We start from the raw sequence: 21,167 nt of genomic DNA, 5'->3' as shown, positions 1-21,167 counted from the left end.
AATTTTTTCGATAGAAGTTAACGTTTGTACTGGTTTGATACAACTTGAAAAGTTCGTGGACCAAACTGACACTTTTTATAGTTAATGGACTAAATTGAGATTCACTGTAAAGTTTGTGGACTATTTTTGTATTTAACCCTAATTTCTTATTAGTTTATTGAAAAAGAATTAAAAAATCTTATTGTATTGAAGAAGGATTAATTGAAGTTTTTTTTTCAATTAGAAGAGGAAGAATTCGAACCTGTGATATCTTCAACATTATAAATAGTTGGTTGATGAAGTTTTAATTTAGTTATGAGATGACTAATTTGCCTTATTATCTTTGATTATCAGATGTTATAGTACATGTTATTGAAGAGAATTCATTTGAATTATGTAATAATATGGCAATATGGAATGAGTGGTTGAAATGATAATCAAATGGAAACACTAATAAATAACATAATTTTATACGTAATCACAATATCAGTGCAAGAAAATACAAACCAAGAATCCTAATTCATTTTAAGAAAGCTTTAGTTAAGCATGATATAATAAATATTCCTGTAGCAACATTAACGGTCCAAGACACCCTCGGTTATAAAAAAACGAGTGATAAGTCCCTCGTTCACTTTTTTTTTTTTCGGTTACTACAAATGATTCTTTTCTTTCTAAAAGAAAGATTCCTTAGTTTTTATTTGCTACAACAACAGATACGAAGCCATAGATGCATGCTACTCGGACTTGAATACTTACAAATCGCGCATGAGGGGTCAGAGTCATTGGTCTAACAAGACAAAGGGTAAAAGCACAATTTCTAATAGTCAACCAATTTAAATATACTAGTGTTTGGTTCATCAAGAAAACCCTATAAACTAAGCTTTCTATTCTTTCTCTGGTCGTCTGCTGGGTCAATTGGTGTCTGTGCAAAGAATAATGAACCACTCTAACCATATAAAGAAGAAGAAAAGCATAAACAAAAGCGAGGGACCTCCACTTTTCTCTGAGTTTGGTCAGAAAGCTAAAGGTTTTCTCTCTAATTCTCCAGTTTTGTAGTCTTTCAATGTTTATATTGGTGTTTTGGATTGGGATTTTCTGTCTGTATATCCCACCAACAATGAATCTCTTTTTCTTTTGGTTTCTTTATTTGTGTTAGAAGCCTGTTTTTCTTCTCTTGTATTCTAAGAAGCCTATTTCTTTGTCTTGTATATGAGTATACATCCTAAACTTAAAACTCTTTCTGCAGAATTGCTTGTGAAGGGCTATTCCAAGGGCCATATAATTAGCATCTCAACCCACAGTGATGGTGGAGTGGTATGTTCTATCATTTCACACCCTTTTAATATTAGACGAAAAATTGAGTTATCTTCTGGATTGTTTTCAGAGCCTTACTTCAACCGTGACAGAGAATGGAAGACACTCAACTGCAGCTGTTGCAGGAGCATACTCAAACAAGAATGCAACCTTTAACGCTAGAATTGATACGAATTCAAAAGTCGGTTTGGCTATGTATAGTTTCTGTACCTCAAAAGTTTTAAGCTCTGCAATCTTTGATTGATATTTAGCATTTCTTGTTTCACCTTGTTATGACAGATTATGGCAACCCTCACTTTCAGTGAGAAGTTTCTGTCAAGCACAAAGGCTACAGCTTCACTCATCTGGCCTGATTACAAATCTAGCAAGGTACTGGCCTCATGAGTTGTTTACTTGTCAAAAACATTGCATCACATTGAAAGAAAGAAATTATAAAACCATACATCCAAGGATGCAGTGATTTACCTGTGCCATGATTCACATGAACAACTCTTGAAAATTTATCATGGCTCATCAGCTGATTCCAACTACTAGTGACAAAGTTCAAACAAAGTAAAAATGGTCAGTGCCAATTTAGGACTTCCAACTCTGAGGATAATAGCTCTTTCTAGATTCTGACAACCTTTATTTGTGAAATTTTTTGTTTGAAATCCTCCTTGAATTGGTGCTCTTGTAGCAGAAATTGCTCATTTCCTCATGACATATCATATATTCCTACTTGCCACTTAACCTTTTGATGGATGGATTTTGAAGAGACTAGTCACCCTTTTCTCATCCTGTGTGAGAATAGCTTCTAATTTGGACTTTAAAAATATGATTCATTCATCTCGATTTCAGCTCAAGTTTCAAATACTCCAAGACCATGCTGCCGCAGCCATGTCTGTTGCTCTGAATCAGTCCCCTGTCATCAAATTTTCAGCATCTGTTGGTTCTTCAAGCATTGCATTTGGCATGGAGGCAGAGTACAAGACTGATTGTAGCTGTTTTTCCAAGTACACTGCAGGCATTAACATGAAAAGTCTCAATGGCAATGGTTCAATAATTCTGTAGGTCTTTTCATTTTGACCTACAATGACATTAATAAAAGAAATTAATAATGGAATCTCAAATCTAAAATATATAATTACAGCATTTCACAGCAGAACCTTTCCAAATAAGAGCCAAAATGCAGATTTGAATTAAAACGTCATTATTTTACTTACATTTTATTGCAGCACTGGTATGACATCATAGCCCTGTTAAGAGAAAAGTACTACACTAATATATGCTATCTTTGTGAAATGTTTAGGGCAAACAAAGGTGACTTGCTGATGGCATCATATGTTCATTATCTTGATCAAGCAAAGAAGAATGCAGCAGTGGTAGAGATCACTCAAAATCTTTCAAAAAAGAAAAACACATTGACAATTGGAGGATCATGTGCTATTGATCATCAAACAGTAGTGAAGGCTAGACTCGATGATCGCGGGAAGTTTATGACTGTCCTACAGTATAATATCAGACCTAAGTCATGCTTGGCTATCTCTGGTGAATTCAACACCAAGGCATTTGACAAGATTCCTAAAATTGGATTGGCACTTGCTCTTGTTCTTTAAATGCTTACTCAATTTGCAGATACCACTGATGAAAATCTTAGTTGCTAACTGATATTTTGTCGGTTGTTGTGACTTGTGAGATATGGGACCAATAGATGTTTCCACTGATATAAATGTTTTTACATCTGTGTGATTTTGTGAGATGAGAAAGTTGATGGTTCAACAGCTATACTACTGTTGTACCAACCATGGTTCATTTCACTCTTCCTATATGTGCTCAAACAAAGCAATTTGTAAGTGCAGTTCAAATTATTTTAGCAACAACTGAAGGGTTTTACTATTATGATCTAGTTGCATACAGCTGAGAATTCCCAGAAGAGGAATCTTGATACTACAACTGTAAAATCTTTTATATAAAGAGGAATTCACTTACGATTAACTCTAAACTACTGTTGCATCTCCCGCTGAACTCTTTTTTTCTTTTTTGGTCTAATCATCTGGTTCAACCTGCACTATAGAATTTCTCCTAGGCTTGATACCAGAATTGAACGGCCGAGAAATGCTCCATGAATATCTTCTCATCCAGTTAAGCTACACGGAAGCCAAGAGGCTAAAGCAGTGCTTCTTCTACAGATCAATGCACCAGCTCAAGAAAAATTGAATCTTATTTCTCCCAGAGAGCATTTCCATTTCAGTACACAGTTCCATCAATCACATTTGGCAGTTTGCATGCATTAGAAACAACTCGAACAACGGATTGTGTTCAAATCACTCTTTAGATTTGAACCTGGTGCACCATTTTATCATTAGCGCTTCAACATTGGCATCCATTCGGGTCCCGATTCCTCCCCAGACCAACTGGTCGGCAAGGTCTCCAAATGTAGAACCTGTTACTTCATGCACAGCCTTGAACCCAATTCTTGAATAGAACCTAACAAGCTGAAAAATAAATAACAATCAAGTTCGCATTTAGTAACAAATCAAGCAAGAGACTAATCTCAGCTATAAAATAAAGGTTGCTGGAAAAATAAGAGACCTATCCTCTAAGTTAAGAAAAATTAAGCATAAATTGATACAGGATTTGGTAACTTCAACTCCATTAACAATCATCCTCTAAGTTAAATAATATGTTCGTGGTGGATGTTCATGTGCTTCCTCTAAAATTTAAACAATCAGAGGCTTCATTATTGATGTACAGTGAGAACATCAAAAGAAACGGTTGAACTAATGCTATGGCATCCACTATTATATGTATGAGGACCACTTTGCTTTGTAGTATAACAGAGTATAAAAGAAACATGAAGAAAGCTATAGAAAGAACCTTGCGATGGTAAATGTCAGAGTCATTGATGGCCAACAACTCAGCTATCTTGCAACCACAATCATACCCATGTCGAATGGCAATAGCTCCAATGAACAAACCAATGCCAAAGATTGACTTCTCCATTCCCAGTGTTTCTCTTCGCAATCTGATCGAGTCCAAGTGAAGGACTTTCCCTTTTAGCCAAAACCGTACCAGTCCCTCAGCCCTGCCAAGCTCTTTCTGTGTTTCCAAGCTTTTGGCTGTGATTCTGAAAAAGGGTCCTAGAGTTTGAAGCTTGATGTCAAGGTTCTGGGATCTTGATGAGTCCAATATCTCAGACATGGTTGGCATAGTGGCTTCAGTGCTATCCTCTGTACTATTCTTAGTTAAGGTTGTGCTCTTTTGCATGGATGAGTTGAGCAGTGAGTGTGGTGCAGTGGGAATGATTACTGAAGAAGCAATTTGGGTTCTATTTGGGATTCTTGGATTTCCTATGGGGAAGTGGGAACTTGGAATCATTGAAGCTAGTTCCATTTTCCCTTTTTTTTTTTTTTTTTTTAATGGGGTGTTCTTTAAAGATATTTTTGTTTGGGGTTGTGGCACTCAGGAACTGATTCAGAAACATAAACAATTGGAAGGGTCATATGTCATGTCCAAATCTCAAGGTTGGATAGATAGACAGGCTATGGATACTGTATTACTCTGGGTGTGCGCTGACTCTCGAACTGTTAGAGACCCACTGTTGGAGATAAGTTACACGTGGCAACACTACCATCCTCTGTCCTATCTTCAGTTGGTTCTGCAGCAAAGCTTACACTAACTCCAAAAAGTGTGGCTACTTAATGACCACATGATTATATCAACTAGTTTCAGTTTGCTTGTAATTATGCTTATAATATAAATCTTAACCTCTAAATCTCACCATCATATCGTTTGGATTGTTTTGGAAAAAAGCACATAAAATACAAGCAGAGACTCCATATTATCTAGATGGAAAATACACCATTAGAGTTTAAATTAGAACCCAAAATGCATCTTTACAAATTGTATATGCTGTACTCTTTTTTTTTTTTGGTCAATGTATATGCTGTACTTCAAGACTTCAAGTATATACAATTTTATATCAATAAAACAAGGTATATTCAATTTTATTACATACAATCGTCCTGTATTACTAAATAAATGAAATATGAGGACATGTACAGATATGTACAAGAAATAAAAATAAAATTCAATTCTAGAAGTTCTGATTGCTCCTAACAAAGAACACATCAATAGGTATGTGTTTGCCTTCTTTTAGAGATGACTTCTGCCTCTTGTGTTTCCTTTGGCTCGCAATAGGATCCTTCTGGACATTCCTGAAATTTTCAACCCAAATCTATCAGACAAAAACAAACTTCCCCAAAAATATATGAAGAGAGGCAAATTGGAAACTCAATGAATGAATACTAACTCTTAAAATAAACTAGGCTAATGGGTATGAGCAAATATTTACTAGTACCAAATAAAAGTATAGCATACCTCTGCCTCAGCATACAAGTTCTTGAGTCATTGCCAGATTCCTCCTTCTGAAGCTTCTCAGCAAGATGAAAATCAAAGTGCTCTTGCCTTTCTTCAACAAAATTTGGCGGCATTTCTATCCCACATATTGAACACTTGTATCCATCCACCCACAAAAGTAACCCTTTCTGACTGAATGAAGAGCTTGCATCATCCTCAAGGGTGTTAGTTAAATTATTCACTTTGTCAAGGGTTCTGCCCTCAAAATTCTCCGGAAAAGAATAACCTGCTCCCAACAATGGTGCAGCTCCATCCGGTACACTGCCCTCATTCTGTATGTCACTGGCATTAATCTGGGCATATGAGAAATTGCATGGAAAGCTAGTGAGTTATGCACCATGAAAAAACTAAATGCTTTTTGAACATTTATGCCTTTGGTTTTTCTTAAGTTTGGTATCAGTCAAGAAGAACAACAATCAGCACGCCTTTTATCAGACACATACCATTTCTGCATTTGCATTGCTTGTAGATTCATCAATTTTTTCCTTTTCTTCAGAACTGTTGCCTGAACTAGGCTTACTGTCATCCAAATTTGAAAAATGATTGTCATCAAGAGGATCTCTACAATCATAAGGACATGTTCCATGGCTGTCTTTAGATAAACTGGTTTCTTCACCATGCATCAAACGGTGATCAATAGTATCCGAGCCCAAGGAGCTTTGGTCACCCATATTTTTCCTTAAAGCATCACCTGATAAAATATAGCTGGTGAGAGTCTTTTGTGTGGGATCAGATGGAGCACCAACCTTTTCTCCATCAAACTGAGACACCCGCAGGCCTGACAACAGATGATATAAAGCTTTATTATACTCTAAACCATACAGGATGCAAGATTAGTTTTTTAGTAAATTCCAACCCGCCCCCCCCCCCCCCCCCTCTCTCTCTCTCTCTCTCTCTCACACACACACACACAGTGATGCTGTCTTACTAGACAATCTGGATCATTATATTGGATATGGACAGTCGAGATGCATAATGAGTGAAAGTGGATGAGATACATATTATCCGTCCTTATATGAGGTTGACATGCAAATCCTCAAGTTAGATCCTCATTAGATCGCCTCAGCATATATTATACATACAAAATATTTAAACATGCTTGCATGCTTGTATATAAATATATAATGTACAACACTCCACCTATCAGTCTTAAAGAAATAGGAAGTTCAGCCTTAAGCAACTTTGAAGCATGCTTCAAAATATCCTCACTTGAGCATATATATTTTTGCAAAGTCACAGCTCTGGTGCGAACCTGTAGATTGTAGCACATTAGAAAACTTTATAGCATGAAAATCACATATGTGATGGCACCTAAAAACAAAAAAAGGAGTCCAAGGAAGAAACTAGCATAGTCAAAAAAAGTATCAAGGAGGAAATGTATCACGGATTGCCCTACCAGTGGTAGCACATAAATTTAAAAAAGAAATGAAAAGGTACTAGTGATAAAGCATCAGAAGTACCTCAAAAGATGCAGTTTTTAGTTTAAGAGTCAATGTTCTCCCACATAGACCCTCCTTTTGCAAGTCAGTAGATAGCATCTCTGCAATTTCTGCTGCAAGCATAAATAGACATGCGTCACAAGTTCAATTGTTAATTACATCTACAGACAACCTCCAATTCTACGAGGAAGCAATTCAATTGTATATGATGTTTCATTGAAGATAAAGTAATTAGCAAAAGATAGGACTAAATACCCAATTTACGATAAAGAAATGCTTCATCCCCTGTGGCCGAAAATGTTCTCTCGTTACTTATACTTTTCCGCAATCTGACTTCAGGAGTATGTGTCCCCCCAATTGCAAGTCCCACAGAAAGGAAAAAATCTGCAATGGACGGGTATACAAGGGAAAAAAGAAAAGAAAAATGAGCTACAAGTGAAGCTAACATATATGGAAGAAGAAGCAGATGTAAACAGAAAGTGGTGGTATATGCAAGGGACTATTGAAGTTAGAGAATACAAGATAATTTACAGGAGTTAGTGACAAAAAGATAAACAGTATATGGGAATGACAAGAGTGCTAACCTGCTGTAGAATGAGAAAATAGGGCACAGATATAACTGCTCTTTTGCAGAATCTCCTCACATGTATTAATTCCAAGAGCCTCCCTTAATATATGTTCAGTGACTTTACCAATGCCCCCAATCTGTATAAGAGTTTGCCTTTCTATATCTTTATCAGAATGTAAACCATATTAAGGACTTCATGGGAACATAAAAGAAAGTTATGCTGTGAACCATAGTTGTTCCAGTAAAGATGGTAGTGATACAATTTATGCTGCAACAACAAATTTTTTCTAAGTGCTGCAACTAATGTATAAATGTTGGATATACCTTTCGTACAGGAAGTGAGGATATAAATGTCATGATAGCCACCCGGTCACTTGGTAAAACAAACTGTCCATTTGGCTTATTTATATCTGAGCAAACCTGAGGAATAAAATATGAAGAGGTTTTTCAATCTTAAGTGCCAGACAGACAATCACAATTGAGATTTTCCCAAGAAAATGATCTAAATCAATTTTGTACTGATAATATCTGAATTTCTAACCCTCTGTTACTGTCAGGTAACTCTCAAAACAACCAGAAAGTTCATCTTTTTTTTCGTCAAGCAAGCATAACTATATTAGCACATACATTGCAACTTTTTATTTATTTTGATATTTTATCATCAACTAGACAGCATAAGATAATATCCACATATATTTTATAAGAGTATTGAAGCAGTATAACATATTGAGAATACATAAATTCATATCCAGGTAATACATTACTCAAGGAATCGTTTGGAAAACCTTAGCAAGAAGACGGTTTGGTGCCACTCCAGCACTACATGTAAGACCACCAGTCTCTTCATAAACACCAGCTCTGAGTTCTTCCGCAATCTTCACAAAAGAAAGTGACAAAACAAGAGTTTAACATAAAAATTAAAAAGAGAAAGGTCAATGCTAAGCAAATCATATGCAGAGGCAAATAATAATTTATATACACTTACTTCTTCACCAGTAGTACCCCTTTCTTTGCAAACCTCAGTTACATCAAGGTACGCTTCATCTAAACTGGAAGCCATGAAGTTAGGGTCGTACTTCTGGAATACTAACAAAACAATAAGTCACGATTAAAGATCAGCAGTTAGCATAAAAAATCAACACTAAAAATCTGCCTTAAAACACACCACCTAACCTTTTCTAGCTAAACCACTATAATGAGTGTACTTCTTGAAATCCGTGGGAACAAAAATTAACTCGGGGCATAATTTACGAGCAATGAAGCCAGGCATTGCAGCACGAACCCCAAATCTCCGTGCCTACAGAGTGGCAAGGTAAATATGCGCTCATAAGGTAAATGTAGGACAAATAATTTTCAAATATAGAATTCCATTTGTAATATGTTAAGTATTTGCACCTCATAATTAGCTGTGGAGATCATAGACATGCCACCAACAGCCATGGGCTTTCCCTTCAAAGAAGGGTCACTCAAAGTCTCAACAGCTGCATAAAAAGCATCCATATCCACATGTACCCAAATCCTTGAAAGGTCACGCATGGCTTCCAGCTCTAAAATTCTCTTATCCGCGACCTGAAAAACGACCATTAACTATGAAACTGACTAAACCCAGAAAATTCAACACAAAATGAAATGGTGGGTATTAAACTCACCGTTTGATAGTGAGATAAATCCGAAGCCGTGAGCTTGGCACACCGAGCACGCATGTTCTCTATCTTCTCCCTAATGAAGGCCTCCTTGCGCTCCTCGTTCTTGAAGTACTGCGACCCTTTACTCATTTCGTACACTATTCTCTGCACTTTTTCTTTGTCGACGCCTTCCATACCTGAAATTTGGGAATACAATGCAATAAGACTCTAGTCGCTCACTGACCACGCGATGTGAGTTAGATTCGATTTCACAGATTGAATTTGTGAAACCCTAATTTTTGGGGGGGAAAATTCGTACCGGCTTTGGCGTTGGTGTAAACGGTGTTGTAAGACTGCCATGGCCGAGCAGAATCGCCAGCGGTTTCGGTGTTCGCCATGTCGCGCGTTTTGGCTCCAAAAAGCTTGATTTGCAAGAAGAAAGAGGGAACTGGGGAAGTACGTGAATAAGAATGGGGATGGACCCAAACAATAATGTTTCTAGGCCCATATTTATCTCAAGGCAATCAAAATGAGGCCCAACTTTATAGGCAGCCCAAACTTTTTTTTGTTTTTATTTTTGGAGAGAGCCCAAACTATACTTATATATAGAGACTTGTGATTTTTTTAAGTCGATCATATACTATGATTATATATGATTTCTTACTAGTTTGTACTCTTAGGATTGAGTTGTTTTTTTTTTTCTTGTTAGACAATTTGATATGTTGCATTTGCACTTGGATCAAAGATTGTTGATTGAATCGAATCATATACGAATGTGTACTTTTGATTTATCGTCTAATAATAAAACATATTAGATATTTCATAAGAGATCATTTTTTCTTAGCATTATTTAGTTAACCGCTAAGGTCTTTCACCAGTAAACCTTGGCCTGGAATGACCATTCCATTATTTGGGAATGTGCATTCTCATTCCCCTAACATAATAGAATGGGGATTCCCAAATTAAAAATAAAAAAAATTTTTACAATTCACTTGAGTCATAAGAGAGCGTTCAAACACTCTCATATCTTCAATATACATTTCGCATTAGAGAAAGCCCCTCAACTTGAGGAGTAAGAGAGCGTTCAAACACTCTCCCATATCTTCCATATACATTTCGCATTAGAGAAAGCCCCTCCACTTGAGTTTAAAGACTCAAAGCTCTAAATCTTGAACGCCAAACCATAGTCCTAGATATGAAACCCTAAATTGGGGATGCTAAAGGGACTATAGACTTGGACTCATACCCTGCACTTGGGGCCAGGAAAGGAAACCCAAACCGGGACCTAAATCTTAAGCTGAAACTCTTGAACCTCAGTTTGAGCGCAGGACTTTAAACCTCAATTCTTCATAATACGAATCTTAAGAATTTAGGCATTAATTTCAAAATCAATTAGCAATAAGAGGAGTAGCTCAAACTCTTATAAGCCACTATGTAAGATTATAATTTTTCAATATGAGATAACACTTCACATTCTCACATATTACACCTCACTCATGGTAATAGGCATATTCTAATCTTGTTGGCTGTTGCTTTGGATACACATCACATTCATCATTTGCTTTTCATTATAATTTATGATGAGTGATGACTCAGTAGAATAGTGGTATGAAAAGAAGTTCAATGAATCTCTCTTTATGTGGATATCATGCATGCTGAACCTTTCTATCCTTAAAAGACAAATTAGTAAGTGTCACTAGACAAAATTATGGATTGTGATCTCCCACATTTGCATCTTAGATACATCTCAATTCACTCAACTAAAATTAATATATCTAACCATATAGGTTAGGTGGAAGCACAAGCCCTTCAATTATGTGGTGCTGAGGTAGATAGTGCTTGGTGCTCACCTACAAGATGCATTAATTTTAATCAACCAATGAATTTGCTTATATCAAGTGCAACCAATTACTAGCTAAATAGTGCTATAAATTAAGTGAACAATATGTCAATATCTCAGACGACTTTAAGATTTGGGAAAACTTAAAAGGGTAAATAGCCCCCCACCCAACCATCAGACCACATCGTGATTCGAGATAAAGTAGTGGGACAAATCATCTTACAACATGACATGTTTGATAGATTAGTGAAAGATTGGAACAAGTTGATAGATTTCCCATAAAAAAATTTTAAAAAAATTAAAGATTGGAACAGCAACAACTTTATGTTGGTGAGGATTGAAAACATGACTATAAAATTTGCAGCTGTAGATTAGCCAATAATAGAAATTTTAATGGGTGTCATTATTTGGATTCAATTTTTTTATAAGTAGTTTCAACACATTTTTTATATTTATTTTTATTTTAAAAAATATTAGATAGATGAGTAAAGATGTTGGGTATAGTTTAAATTAATTATTTTTAAAATTCTTAAATTAAATATATGTCCCAAACAGTCAATTTATTTTAATAGAAAATTGAAAATTAACATATCATTAAATTAGTAGGACAACTGATAAAAAAATTGAATCTGAATAGCGGCATCTAATTCTAATTTCTCTCTTTCTTCTAGCTTCATTTACAGTTAATCTCTAACTCTCTCCCTATTCCATGAATTAACGGAAAAAATATTACTGAAGAAAAATTTAATGAAAGGAAAATTTGAACTTAATACCAAGTGAAACTTTCTTTTTCTCATTATAGCAATACAGTACTTACAATTGTTTTTAGTCTATATAGTATATACTAAGCAAATGAGAAGCGATAAATTTGGGGTTAAATTTCTTGTATGAAGCGAAGTTAATTTTGCATCAAATCGATTTGCTGGTCTATGGATCCATCTATAATCTTTTCTTGGGTATATTTTTGCGACAGTCCCATAGTCACAATAGTGTGACTCTGCCATACAATTACATTGGAATTCATACATGTTTAGGATTTAAGTCTTCAAATTTGGACTTGAGGAAAGATTAAACCTAACTTTACCATTATTCAAATCAAAAAGGATAATTTTACCAAAAGGATAAGAATTTGGGTTGTGAGTCATTTCATGATATTAATTTTGTTTTGTGTCGGTCTGCACTATAATTTAAACTTCTATTTTGTATGAAGGTGATATGGATTGATGATTATAACCCTTAAAAATGATCATGTGCCACTGTTTTGGATGAAATATGTAACAAATATGACAAAATGATTTATTTTGACACAAAATGAAAATTTAGGGTGTAGATTAACATAAAGCAAAATTCATATAAGACTGTAAATGAAATAATAAACACAAAATACTTTAGAAACTGGCAAATACCGAACAAAAAGAAATTCAAACATCTAACCCAAAATTAAACATAAAAAAATAAAAAAATAAAAAAAGAGACCCAAAATCCTTATAAGTGGGTTGGTTATGCCACTAACTAATGTGAGAAGGGATAAAACTCCCCCACAAAAGTTTTTATCCACACTCCACGTTCTCACACGTACATCCAAATTTTGGTGACAATACAAGGCAGAATTGGAATCTGCAATTATTAAAGGCAACTATTAAGGAATCCCCATCAACACGGCGTCGCTTTCAATACAACCTTGGAATCTGCTAGGACCACTCACGACATCACAGTAATCCCATATTCCTGTGATGACTGATGTCGGATGATGCATTTCAGTAGCATTTTTATTTGAAAGAAAACCCAACCCTTGGCCAAAAAAAAAAAAAGAAAGAAAACCCAACCAACGGTCACTTTTTTATAACGAACCCCTTTACACCGTTACGTCACCTACCGACAACCCAAAACTGTCTCACCGCCACACACTTGACACTCCTCACTTTCCATTTTCCCACGTCTCTCAGACTCCCTCCAAATATCCCCAAAATTAATTCATACCAAAAATTCACAACTTACTATATTTATATCTCTCTCCCTCTCTCTCTCTCTCTCTCTCTCTCTCATTCTCTGGATTTCTCTAAACCCATTGTCTCTTTTTGTCTAATCCTTTGAATTGAGGCCTTGATTCTTCGAGATATGCATACCACCCCACGGAAATGGACACCCTCGCCGGGTCTCCGGGTCGGGCTTATTGAAACGCCGTCGTCTTCCTCGTCGCAGTTATCTTTCGTGAACTTCCCCGGTGGCGCTTCTGTAAATAGTTTGACAAGTAGGGGTGTATTTGCAGTGAAAGCCATGGAGGATTCAACTTCAAGAATGCTGAGTCTGAATGGGCACGCTGGGAATTCAGGTACGTTAACTTGTTTTCTAAATTGCCCATTTACATATCATGTAGCTTTTCGCTTTGGGGCTTTGAATTTTTTGTTTTTTTAATCGTTTTTGGTGTTAATTAAGTAGATAAAAATGGGAGCTTGTTGTCTTCTGTTGGAAATTCAACCCACATTCAGTGGCACGAGTGCTCAGTGAACAAAACTGACCGACAAAAGTTGCTTAAACAAAAAGGGTGTGTGATATGGATCACGGGTCTTAGTGGGTCAGGTTGGTTTTCTCAATTCAAAGCTGTATAATTAAGCTTGTTGCTTCATATAATATAGATGAACATATAGGAATGATCTTTTGCCAGATATATGACATGTTATATGTTGTCAAACTTTGAATCAGGACAGCCCATTTACACATAATCCACTAATCAACAGTCTTTGATTCAACAACATTAGAAAATTTATGAGATTTATATATTGTTAATTTTTTTTTAATTGTTAGGGAAGAGCACTGTGGCATGTGCTTTGAGTGGGAGCTTGTACAGGAGGGGAAAGCTTTGTTATATTCTTGATGGGGACAATGTCAGGCATGGCCTGAATCGGGACCTTAGTTTTAAAGCAGAAGACCGTGCTGAGAACATTCGGAGGATTGGTATGTGTAATGTGTATGTCAGTATGTCTCTTTCTTCACTAATTTCTTTCAAGAATTGGTTACTGTGTCCATTGCTTCATTGTATATTTAGGAAAGCATTGGCTATGTTTTTGTATTCAGGGGAGGTGGCGAAATTGTTTGCGGATGCTGGAGTCATTTGTATTGCTAGCTTGATTTCTCCTTACAGAAGGGATCGCGATGCCTGCCGTGCATTGCTACCTGCTGGAGATTTTATTGAGGTTGGTGCTTCAACTGTGAGCTTTGAGTATATATCTGAAATATTTGTTGAAAAGGAAATTTACCCAAAAAGAGAACTTGTATTATGAAGGTGTTCATGGATGTCCCCCTCCAAGTTTGTGAGGCTAGAGACTCGAAGGGCCTATATAAGCTTGCTCGTGCAGGGAAGATCAAAGGTATCTGCAAACTACGATTTTGGATTTTGTATTTTAATTTTTAAGAGCCTGCTTGATGGTACTAATAATATCATTCAGTTTTATTTATTTTTTATTTATTTTGGGTGAGATCCAAGCAACCTTCTGGCTATGGAACTTATTTTAACTCTTGTCTAAACAAACACTTGAAAAATTCTGAACTTTCCAGTTACTATTGTGTGCAAATTTGTGGATGTGGGTGTGTGGATCTTCTTCCTTTGTACTTTGACATGCATATTTGTTGAAGTTCAGTAAATTTTGGAATATCATACCCCCCATGGGCCCTTTTGTTTTTTGGCCATGACCCCCATGGGCCCTTAATTGTGTCTCTGATTACTAATTAAATCCCCCACCCCCCTTCTCTCTCCATATTCCCATGCATGAATGTTTTCAGTCTACATTGCAACCGGGATTTGTGGTTGAATGACCAAATTATGTATTGGTTTGTTAGTTGCTAGTCCAAATGCTTTTCATCTCTCTCTCTCTCTCACTCTCTCTCTGTGAGATGAACTTTCTTGTCCAAAATGCTGATGATGATTACATATATTGTGTCAATCTGAAATTGCAGGTTTTACTGGGATTGATGATCCATATGAGCCACCATTAAATTGTGAGGTAAGTATACTATCTAGAGAAAAGCAGGATACATCTTTTTAAGGCTTAAAATGAACAGGTATTCACACATACAGACAACAGACATGCATATGCACATAAATGTTTTTCATGCTAAAGAGAAACACACATTATATCAGGACAACTGGGTAAAGCAGCTTAAGGATAAAAAATTTACTCGCGGTAGTTGCTCATAATTCATAAATTTAAATCCATACTTTATTCTTGCACTTTAAAACAGCCCTGTAAAAGGCATTACCCTGTATTGGTCTTGTGATGTTACGGGTTCACAGCAGGGGTTGGGAGGAAAGATTGCAGTTCCAAACTTTATTATTGCATGATGATGTCTCAAGATTCAAATTTGAACTTTTGTACGCAACCCAAAAAGCTGAATATTTTCTATAGGGGGGATGCATGTTCTTAAAAACTTAAAAATGGTCAGTCTAATTAATCAAGAACATGATGTAGGCTGCTTTGAAGTTTAATTTTTCAGTACGTATATTAGTCACTTTAAATTGCAGGCAGGCACCATTTCAATTGCATTTGTTTGATTAGCCTGTAGGAATATGGTGCAGAATGGAATGAAAGATGAGCTGATGTATACTTGGGTTGCATGTAAGATGTAATTACAATTGTGCATAATCTTAGCTCATCTATTGTTAACTTTGGGCCTATAATATGCTTGATGTTACTGTTCTATTTGGGATATTAAAGGAGAAGCTCATCTTCGTTTCTCACTTTTTTATCTTTATCTTCCTTCAGATAGCATTAACACATAAAGGAGGAGTGTGTGCTTCCCCATGTGAGATGGCTGAAGAAGTGATTTCTTACTTGGAAAAGAAGGGCTTCCTCCAGGCATAACAAGTTAGTTGTACCCTTCTTTGGACCGTCAAAACTTTGAGCTGCACCATAAATGCAGTGTGGTTCGCTTCTGGCGCCCTCAGTGGATGCTATGCTTTTGGCCTTATCAGACAGAGATAACCGATGCAAAAATCACCTGCTCTGAATGGATGCTGTGCTTTTGCCTTATCAAACAGGAGAGAACCCAGAGGCAGAACGTAGAAGGGACTAAGAGGGGCCATGGCTCCTAGCCTCCTACAAACTTTTGAAAAAAAAAAAAAATTAATATAAGTTATAGAATTAATACCAATGTGTTGAACATTTATTGTTTGTAATTACATTTTTTTTAAGACTGACTTTATTTGAACTCAATTATTTTGTATCTTATTCTTAGCTCAACTTTTTGTATATAATTTTTTCCTCACATTTATACTTACAAAAAAACTAAAACAATTGATTATTTATTCTTGTAGTTTCCTTTGTTTTAACTTTTAAGGACCATACCTCTTCAAAGCCCAATTTTTTAAATAAAACCTCTATTAAATCAAACAAGAAAATTAATATTTAAGAATTATGTATTATACAAAGAATCAAAGACAAGTGATGATGATGATGATGATAATGATTAGTGCAACAAATGTGTAAAACATAGTTTCAACAATAATTTTTTAACATGCTCATAATAAATAAACTAAATATCTATATGAATTCACAAAATTCTTATGAATATATTTTGGGTGTAGATATTAGTATATATATAGCATCTAACCAAATAATTTAGAGGGTTGAAAAGGCCAAAAGGGTACTCTAGCTCAAGTTCTATTCTATGGATAGTGGAAATCTTGAGCTCACACCCTTGTGAGTTGACCATATATTGTAAAAAATTAAGATCCACAATTGCTAGCTAGAACTAACTTCTCTTTCTTTAAAAAGAAAAAAAAATCCAAAAGAAATTATAATAAAACAAAGTTATTATACACATATATAATTCCATGGATTCAACGTCAAACCTGACACCTTCACAAAGAATGAAGGTGTGTCTCATTGTTAAATCTTTTTTTTTTTTTTTTTGAAACAAAGAAAATTTCATTTCATTTATTCAAATAACAAGGTCTGCATTAAAAAACAAAACAAAGGTATTTTGGAATTTCTTTTATTTTTCTTATTTTTAAAACAAGTGAATGCAATTTTAGGATTAAATACATAAAGGAAGCCTTTCTCTTTAGTTTTAACATATTTATATATTATGAAAAATTAAGATCCACACATGCAAGAAATGGCAATTGTATATACATACCTTCTCCAAATTATTTAAATTTGTCTACTCAAAACAGAATAACTAGCTAGTCGCTAGAACTGAGTTTTTTTTTTTTCTTTTTTCTTTTCTTAAATAAAAAAGAAATTATAAGAACACAAGTTAGATACATAAATGTCATGGGCTCAACATCAAACTTGAAGAAACCTTCATAAAGGATGAAGATCAGTCATACAAATACAATTAGCTCAAGAAAAAAACAGAAATTTTGAGCTGCCAAAATTTCCAGTTGCAAAAATGTTGATGTCCTCGATTAATGGGCATGTTATAGTTCTGAGTACTAGCTAGAAGCACTTTGCTTGGATTGGCAGCCATTTTTGTTTTATTCATGATAATTTGTCATTTAAAGTTCAAGTTTTAGGTTTTGAATTTTATTCATAAAATTCGCGAGTTAAAATCTTAAATATAAGTAAAAAATAAAAAGTAATTCATTAGTGTGTACGAATCGCACAACATTTTGACGTATGGATTAATTAAAGAAGCAACCTGCAGCTATTCGGTTGGTAAAATTAACCATAGTCAGAAAGACTGTTATTTTAATTTCTAAAATCCAGGAACAACATTTAATTAATTCAATAATTCACCTTATATTGTAAAAAATATCTTTGTAAACATGTGAATATGAGATCATATCTTGATATAAAATAAAAAATAAAAAAGAGCCTGTGATCATATCACCTCACGAAGTAAAGTAATTTTATAAACAAAATGAAATATTACTTACAAAGTTACAATTAATAACCCATAGAATAAAGAATAAAAAACTTCATCTATCTATCAATATAACTTGAGGTACATAGCACTTTGGAGCAACTCCAAATCTCCAATACAAAAACAAAAAATTGACCAATCCCAACGCCGGTCCCATTGTAGCTTGATGGCTTTGTCTTACATCCAAAGTCCAACAAGCCTTTGGTTCGACTGGCAGGTACGGTGAGAGGAAATTAAAAAAAGTTTAACAAAATATGAGGTATTCTAAAATACCTCTGTTTTTTTTTTTTTTTTTTTAATATGTGACTAATTTTATTTGTATATCATGATTGATAACTTGCCAGAAACCCAGGTCTGAACTACCACACTTGAATACCTGATCTTGAGACTTCAAACTAGACACTTCAATTCAATGTATACAAATTAAAGAAGAAAACCATTTTATATATATATATATATATATTTTGGCAGAAATAAGAGAACCAATTAGACAGTCAAAATATGAGAGCTGTACCATAAATACAACTAGCTAAAAAAATACAAAACAGAGGTATTTTAGAATACCTCATCATTAGTGACCTCTCTCTTCTTCTTCTCTCTCTCTACCAGTCGAACCAAGGACCTATTGGACTTTGGTTGTTATACAAAGCCAACAAGCCACAAAGTGACCGGTGTTGGTGGTTCTCAAGTTATTGTATTTGTACTAGATCTAGCGCAAAGGTTAAACTATATTCCTCCGACAATCAATTAGTTGATACTTGATAGGAGCTTTCCAACAAATATTTGTAAGATCAATTTAGAATATCTTTTCTTTCTCTTATTTGTAAAAGAAGTTAATGAAATTTTAGTATTAAATATATTAAACGGAAGCCTTTGTCTTTTAACATGCAATATACATACCTTCTCGAGCAGAAGAAAATGGGAATTGAAATTGTATATACATACATACCTTCTCTAATTTGTTCAAATTTGGCTGCTCAAAAAGGAATAAATAGCTATAATTGAGTTTTATCTATCCTTTTTTTCCTTTTATTATAACAACACAAGTTATGTATATGTACATAACTTTCATGAGTTCAACATCAAACTTGAGACCTACACAAAGAATGAAGACAAGGTGTCTTTGCCTTGGCATGTTACAAATCATGTAAGTACAATCTAGTTAGAAGAGAAGAAAATAAAAAAAGAGAAGTATTTTAGCGCGCATCAAAAAGACCAAAGCAGAGGTATTTTAGAATGCATGCCTTTCTTTCTTTCCTTTGCTGCCAGATCGAACACAGAACAAATTGGCTTTTTGGATATACCCCAAAGCCAACAAGTCACCATGACATTCAAAATGTTAGTTCTTCTTAGGTTATTCTATTTATAGAAATCAAAATGGGCTCTCTGGCTCAAGTGACATAGAACCAGTGTGACATTCATTCAAGTTTTTGTATTTGTATTGGATCGGGCCTAAAGGGCTCTCTAGCTCAAGGTATAGTGAAATGGACACCCTAGCCGGGCCTTGGGTTCAGGCTTGAAACACTATCTTCAGGCTTAAAATATATATTATTTCAATGAATAAACACAAAGAAATAAAAGAGAATCCAAATCACCCATAGAATAATGAAAGAAAAGAATAACTCATAGAATAAAAAATAAAAAACTTTGTCTATCTATCAATTTATTGATTCTTAAAAGGAATAGTTTAATACCCAATAAATTTATTGGTAACTTGAGCTTGAGAGCACTTTGAAAGTACAAATATAAAAACTTGACAAACACTTAATCCGATCCCATTGTGGCCTATTGGCTTTGTGCTATTGGCTATTGCTAAAGACTAAAGTCAATTGGTCCTTGTTCGACTGGCACAGCAATCTTAATTCTTAAGTAACTAAAGACATTTACAAAAGATGAGGTTTTCTAAAATACCTCTGTTTTGTCTTTTTGCTGCAAAAATTTACCTCTTTTTTTCCTATTTCCTAATTTTATTTACATGAAAGAAGACAAAGGCAAATACTCCAACAAAAAACAACACCTGATCTTCATTCTTTGTGGGAGGTTTCAAGTTTGATGTTGAACCCATGAAACTTATAATTTCTAGTGAGCTTTTGGGTTTTGAGGTGCCAAATTTGAACAAATTGGAGAACAGGAGAATGGGGTTCGAAGGCTGTGGCATTTGTGGCAAAATAGATAATAAAAAAAAGACATTCCAAAATGTTGTTACAATTTTGTGATTTTTCATAGCTCGAATGAGATGGCTGAATAAGTGATTTCAAAACTCGGAAGAGAAGGGGTTCCTGTTGCTCTAATGCAGCTAGAGCTAGCTTCAGGTGCAGATCAGAAGCAAAAATAACAAAACAGAGGTATTTTAGAATACCTCATCTTTAGTTTCGTTTTCTCTCTTCTTCTTTGCTTCTTCTTCCCTCCCTCTCTACCAGTCGAACCAAGGACTTATTGGACTTTGATTGTTACGCAAAGCAACAAGCCACAAGGGACCGGTGTTGGAGCTTCTCAAGTTATTATATTTGAAGTTTAGATGGCCCAAGGCCCCAAAGAGCTCTCTATTCGGCCCAAATATGAAGTTACAACTTTCATAATTCTCTATTGTGGCAAATCATTCTAGTATTAAATATGTTGAAGGGAAGCCTTTCTCTTCACAAATATTATGTATAAAAACTTGAGACGCACACATGCAATAAATATAGGGTGAAGCAGAAAAAGAAATGACAAATGTATATACATATTAACAATTTATTTCAAATTTGGCTGCTCAAAGCCTAGAACTGAGTTCTCTTTTTATTTTGTTTTCTTAAAACGAAAAGAGATTATAAAAACACAAGTCATTTGCATACTTGTATTTTGTATTTTGATCACAAGTCATTTTATATTTTGTTTTCTTAAATTTCATGGGTTCAACATCAAACTTGTAGAAACCTCCACAAAGAATGAAGATCAAGTGTTGTTTCTTCTTGGAGCTTGTCTTTGCCTTTGGCTTGATATCAGCAATGCAAATACGATTAGCTAGAGAGAAAAAACAGAGTTTCTGACCCAAAAAAAAAGGGAGAAAAGATGGGGTTTTTTAGCACCAAAAATACCAAAACAGAGGTTATTTTAGAATACCTCATCATTAGAGCACAAATATATATATATATAACTGC

General features: G+C 34.9%; 4 protein-coding genes across 11 annotated transcripts; 2 read left to right on the top strand and 2 right to left on the bottom strand.

Annotated features, from left to right (window-relative positions):
- Positions 1-669: 669 nt before the first annotated feature.
- Positions 670-3,014, top strand: LOC147276588 (mitochondrial outer membrane protein porin 2-like). Its single transcript, XM_086253084.1, has 7 exons — positions 670-781; positions 912-1,006; positions 1,226-1,293; positions 1,364-1,474; positions 1,573-1,662; positions 2,131-2,339; positions 2,582-3,014. Exons 2-7 carry the CDS (start codon positions 916-918, stop codon positions 2,886-2,888), a joined length of 876 nt encoding a protein of 291 aa, XP_086109210.1. The 5' UTR covers positions 670-781; positions 912-915; the 3' UTR covers positions 2,889-3,014.
- On the bottom strand, positions 1,784-4,824 carry LOC147276587 (uncharacterized). Of its 2 annotated transcripts, XM_086253086.1 has the most exons (4): positions 4,150-4,824; positions 3,262-3,767; positions 1,916-2,290; positions 1,784-1,823 (listed from the first exon to the last, which is right to left on the bottom strand). In XM_086253086.1, the coding sequence occupies exons 1-2, from the start codon at positions 4,663-4,665 to the stop codon at positions 3,597-3,599; spliced, it is 687 nt and encodes a 228-aa protein (XP_086109212.1). In that variant the 5' UTR covers positions 4,666-4,824; the 3' UTR covers positions 1,784-1,823; positions 1,916-2,290; positions 3,262-3,596. The 2 variants fall into 2 exon arrangements, with proteins under 2 accessions (XP_086109212.1, XP_086109211.1); XM_086253085.1 differs by having other exon boundaries at positions 1,784-2,290.
- A 408-nt stretch (positions 4,825-5,232) lies between these two features.
- On the bottom strand, positions 5,233-9,746 carry LOC147276586 (DNA/RNA polymerases superfamily protein). 3 transcript variants are annotated; one of them, XM_086253079.1, is made up of 14 exons: positions 9,643-9,746; positions 9,348-9,520; positions 9,094-9,267; positions 8,872-8,995; positions 8,684-8,784; positions 8,484-8,573; positions 8,023-8,118; positions 7,715-7,835; positions 7,386-7,514; positions 7,152-7,243; positions 6,832-6,943; positions 6,135-6,469; positions 5,653-5,984; positions 5,233-5,489 (listed from the first exon to the last, which is right to left on the bottom strand). In XM_086253079.1, the coding sequence occupies exons 1-14, from the start codon at positions 9,719-9,721 to the stop codon at positions 5,369-5,371; spliced, it is 2,079 nt and encodes a 692-aa protein (XP_086109205.1). In that variant the 5' UTR covers positions 9,722-9,746; the 3' UTR covers positions 5,233-5,368. The 3 variants fall into 3 exon arrangements, with proteins under 3 accessions (XP_086109205.1, XP_086109208.1, XP_086109206.1); XM_086253082.1 differs by having other exon boundaries at positions 6,901-6,943; XM_086253080.1 differs by having other exon boundaries at positions 7,152-7,240.
- A 3,377-nt stretch (positions 9,747-13,123) lies between these two features.
- LOC147276585 (adenylyl-sulfate kinase 3-like) lies at positions 13,124-16,473 on the top strand. 5 transcript variants are annotated; one of them, XM_086253285.1, is made up of 8 exons: positions 13,124-13,495; positions 13,600-13,743; positions 13,969-14,139; positions 14,239-14,357; positions 14,447-14,531; positions 15,118-15,164; positions 15,717-15,776; positions 15,924-16,473. In XM_086253285.1, the coding sequence occupies exons 1-7, from the start codon at positions 13,282-13,284 to the stop codon at positions 15,744-15,746; spliced, it is 810 nt and encodes a 269-aa protein (XP_086109411.1). In that variant the 5' UTR covers positions 13,124-13,281; the 3' UTR covers positions 15,747-15,776; positions 15,924-16,473. The 5 variants fall into 5 exon arrangements, with proteins under 5 accessions (XP_086109411.1, XP_086109407.1, XP_086109408.1 ...); XM_086253281.1 differs by lacking the exon at positions 15,717-15,776; XM_086253282.1 differs by lacking the exon at positions 15,717-15,776 and having other exon boundaries at positions 13,126-13,495; positions 13,603-13,743.
- Positions 16,474-21,167: the final 4,694 nt, after the last annotated feature.

Source organism: Dryas octopetala, chromosome 8, assembly GCF_963921425.1.
Source record: "Dryas octopetala chromosome 8, drDryOcto1.1, whole genome shotgun sequence".
In the NCBI taxonomy this organism is placed as follows: domain Eukaryota; kingdom Viridiplantae; phylum Streptophyta; class Magnoliopsida; order Rosales; family Rosaceae; genus Dryas; species Dryas octopetala.
The sequence above is the reverse complement of the archived record's forward strand: the minus strand, read 5'-3'. Positions and strand labels throughout refer to the sequence as shown.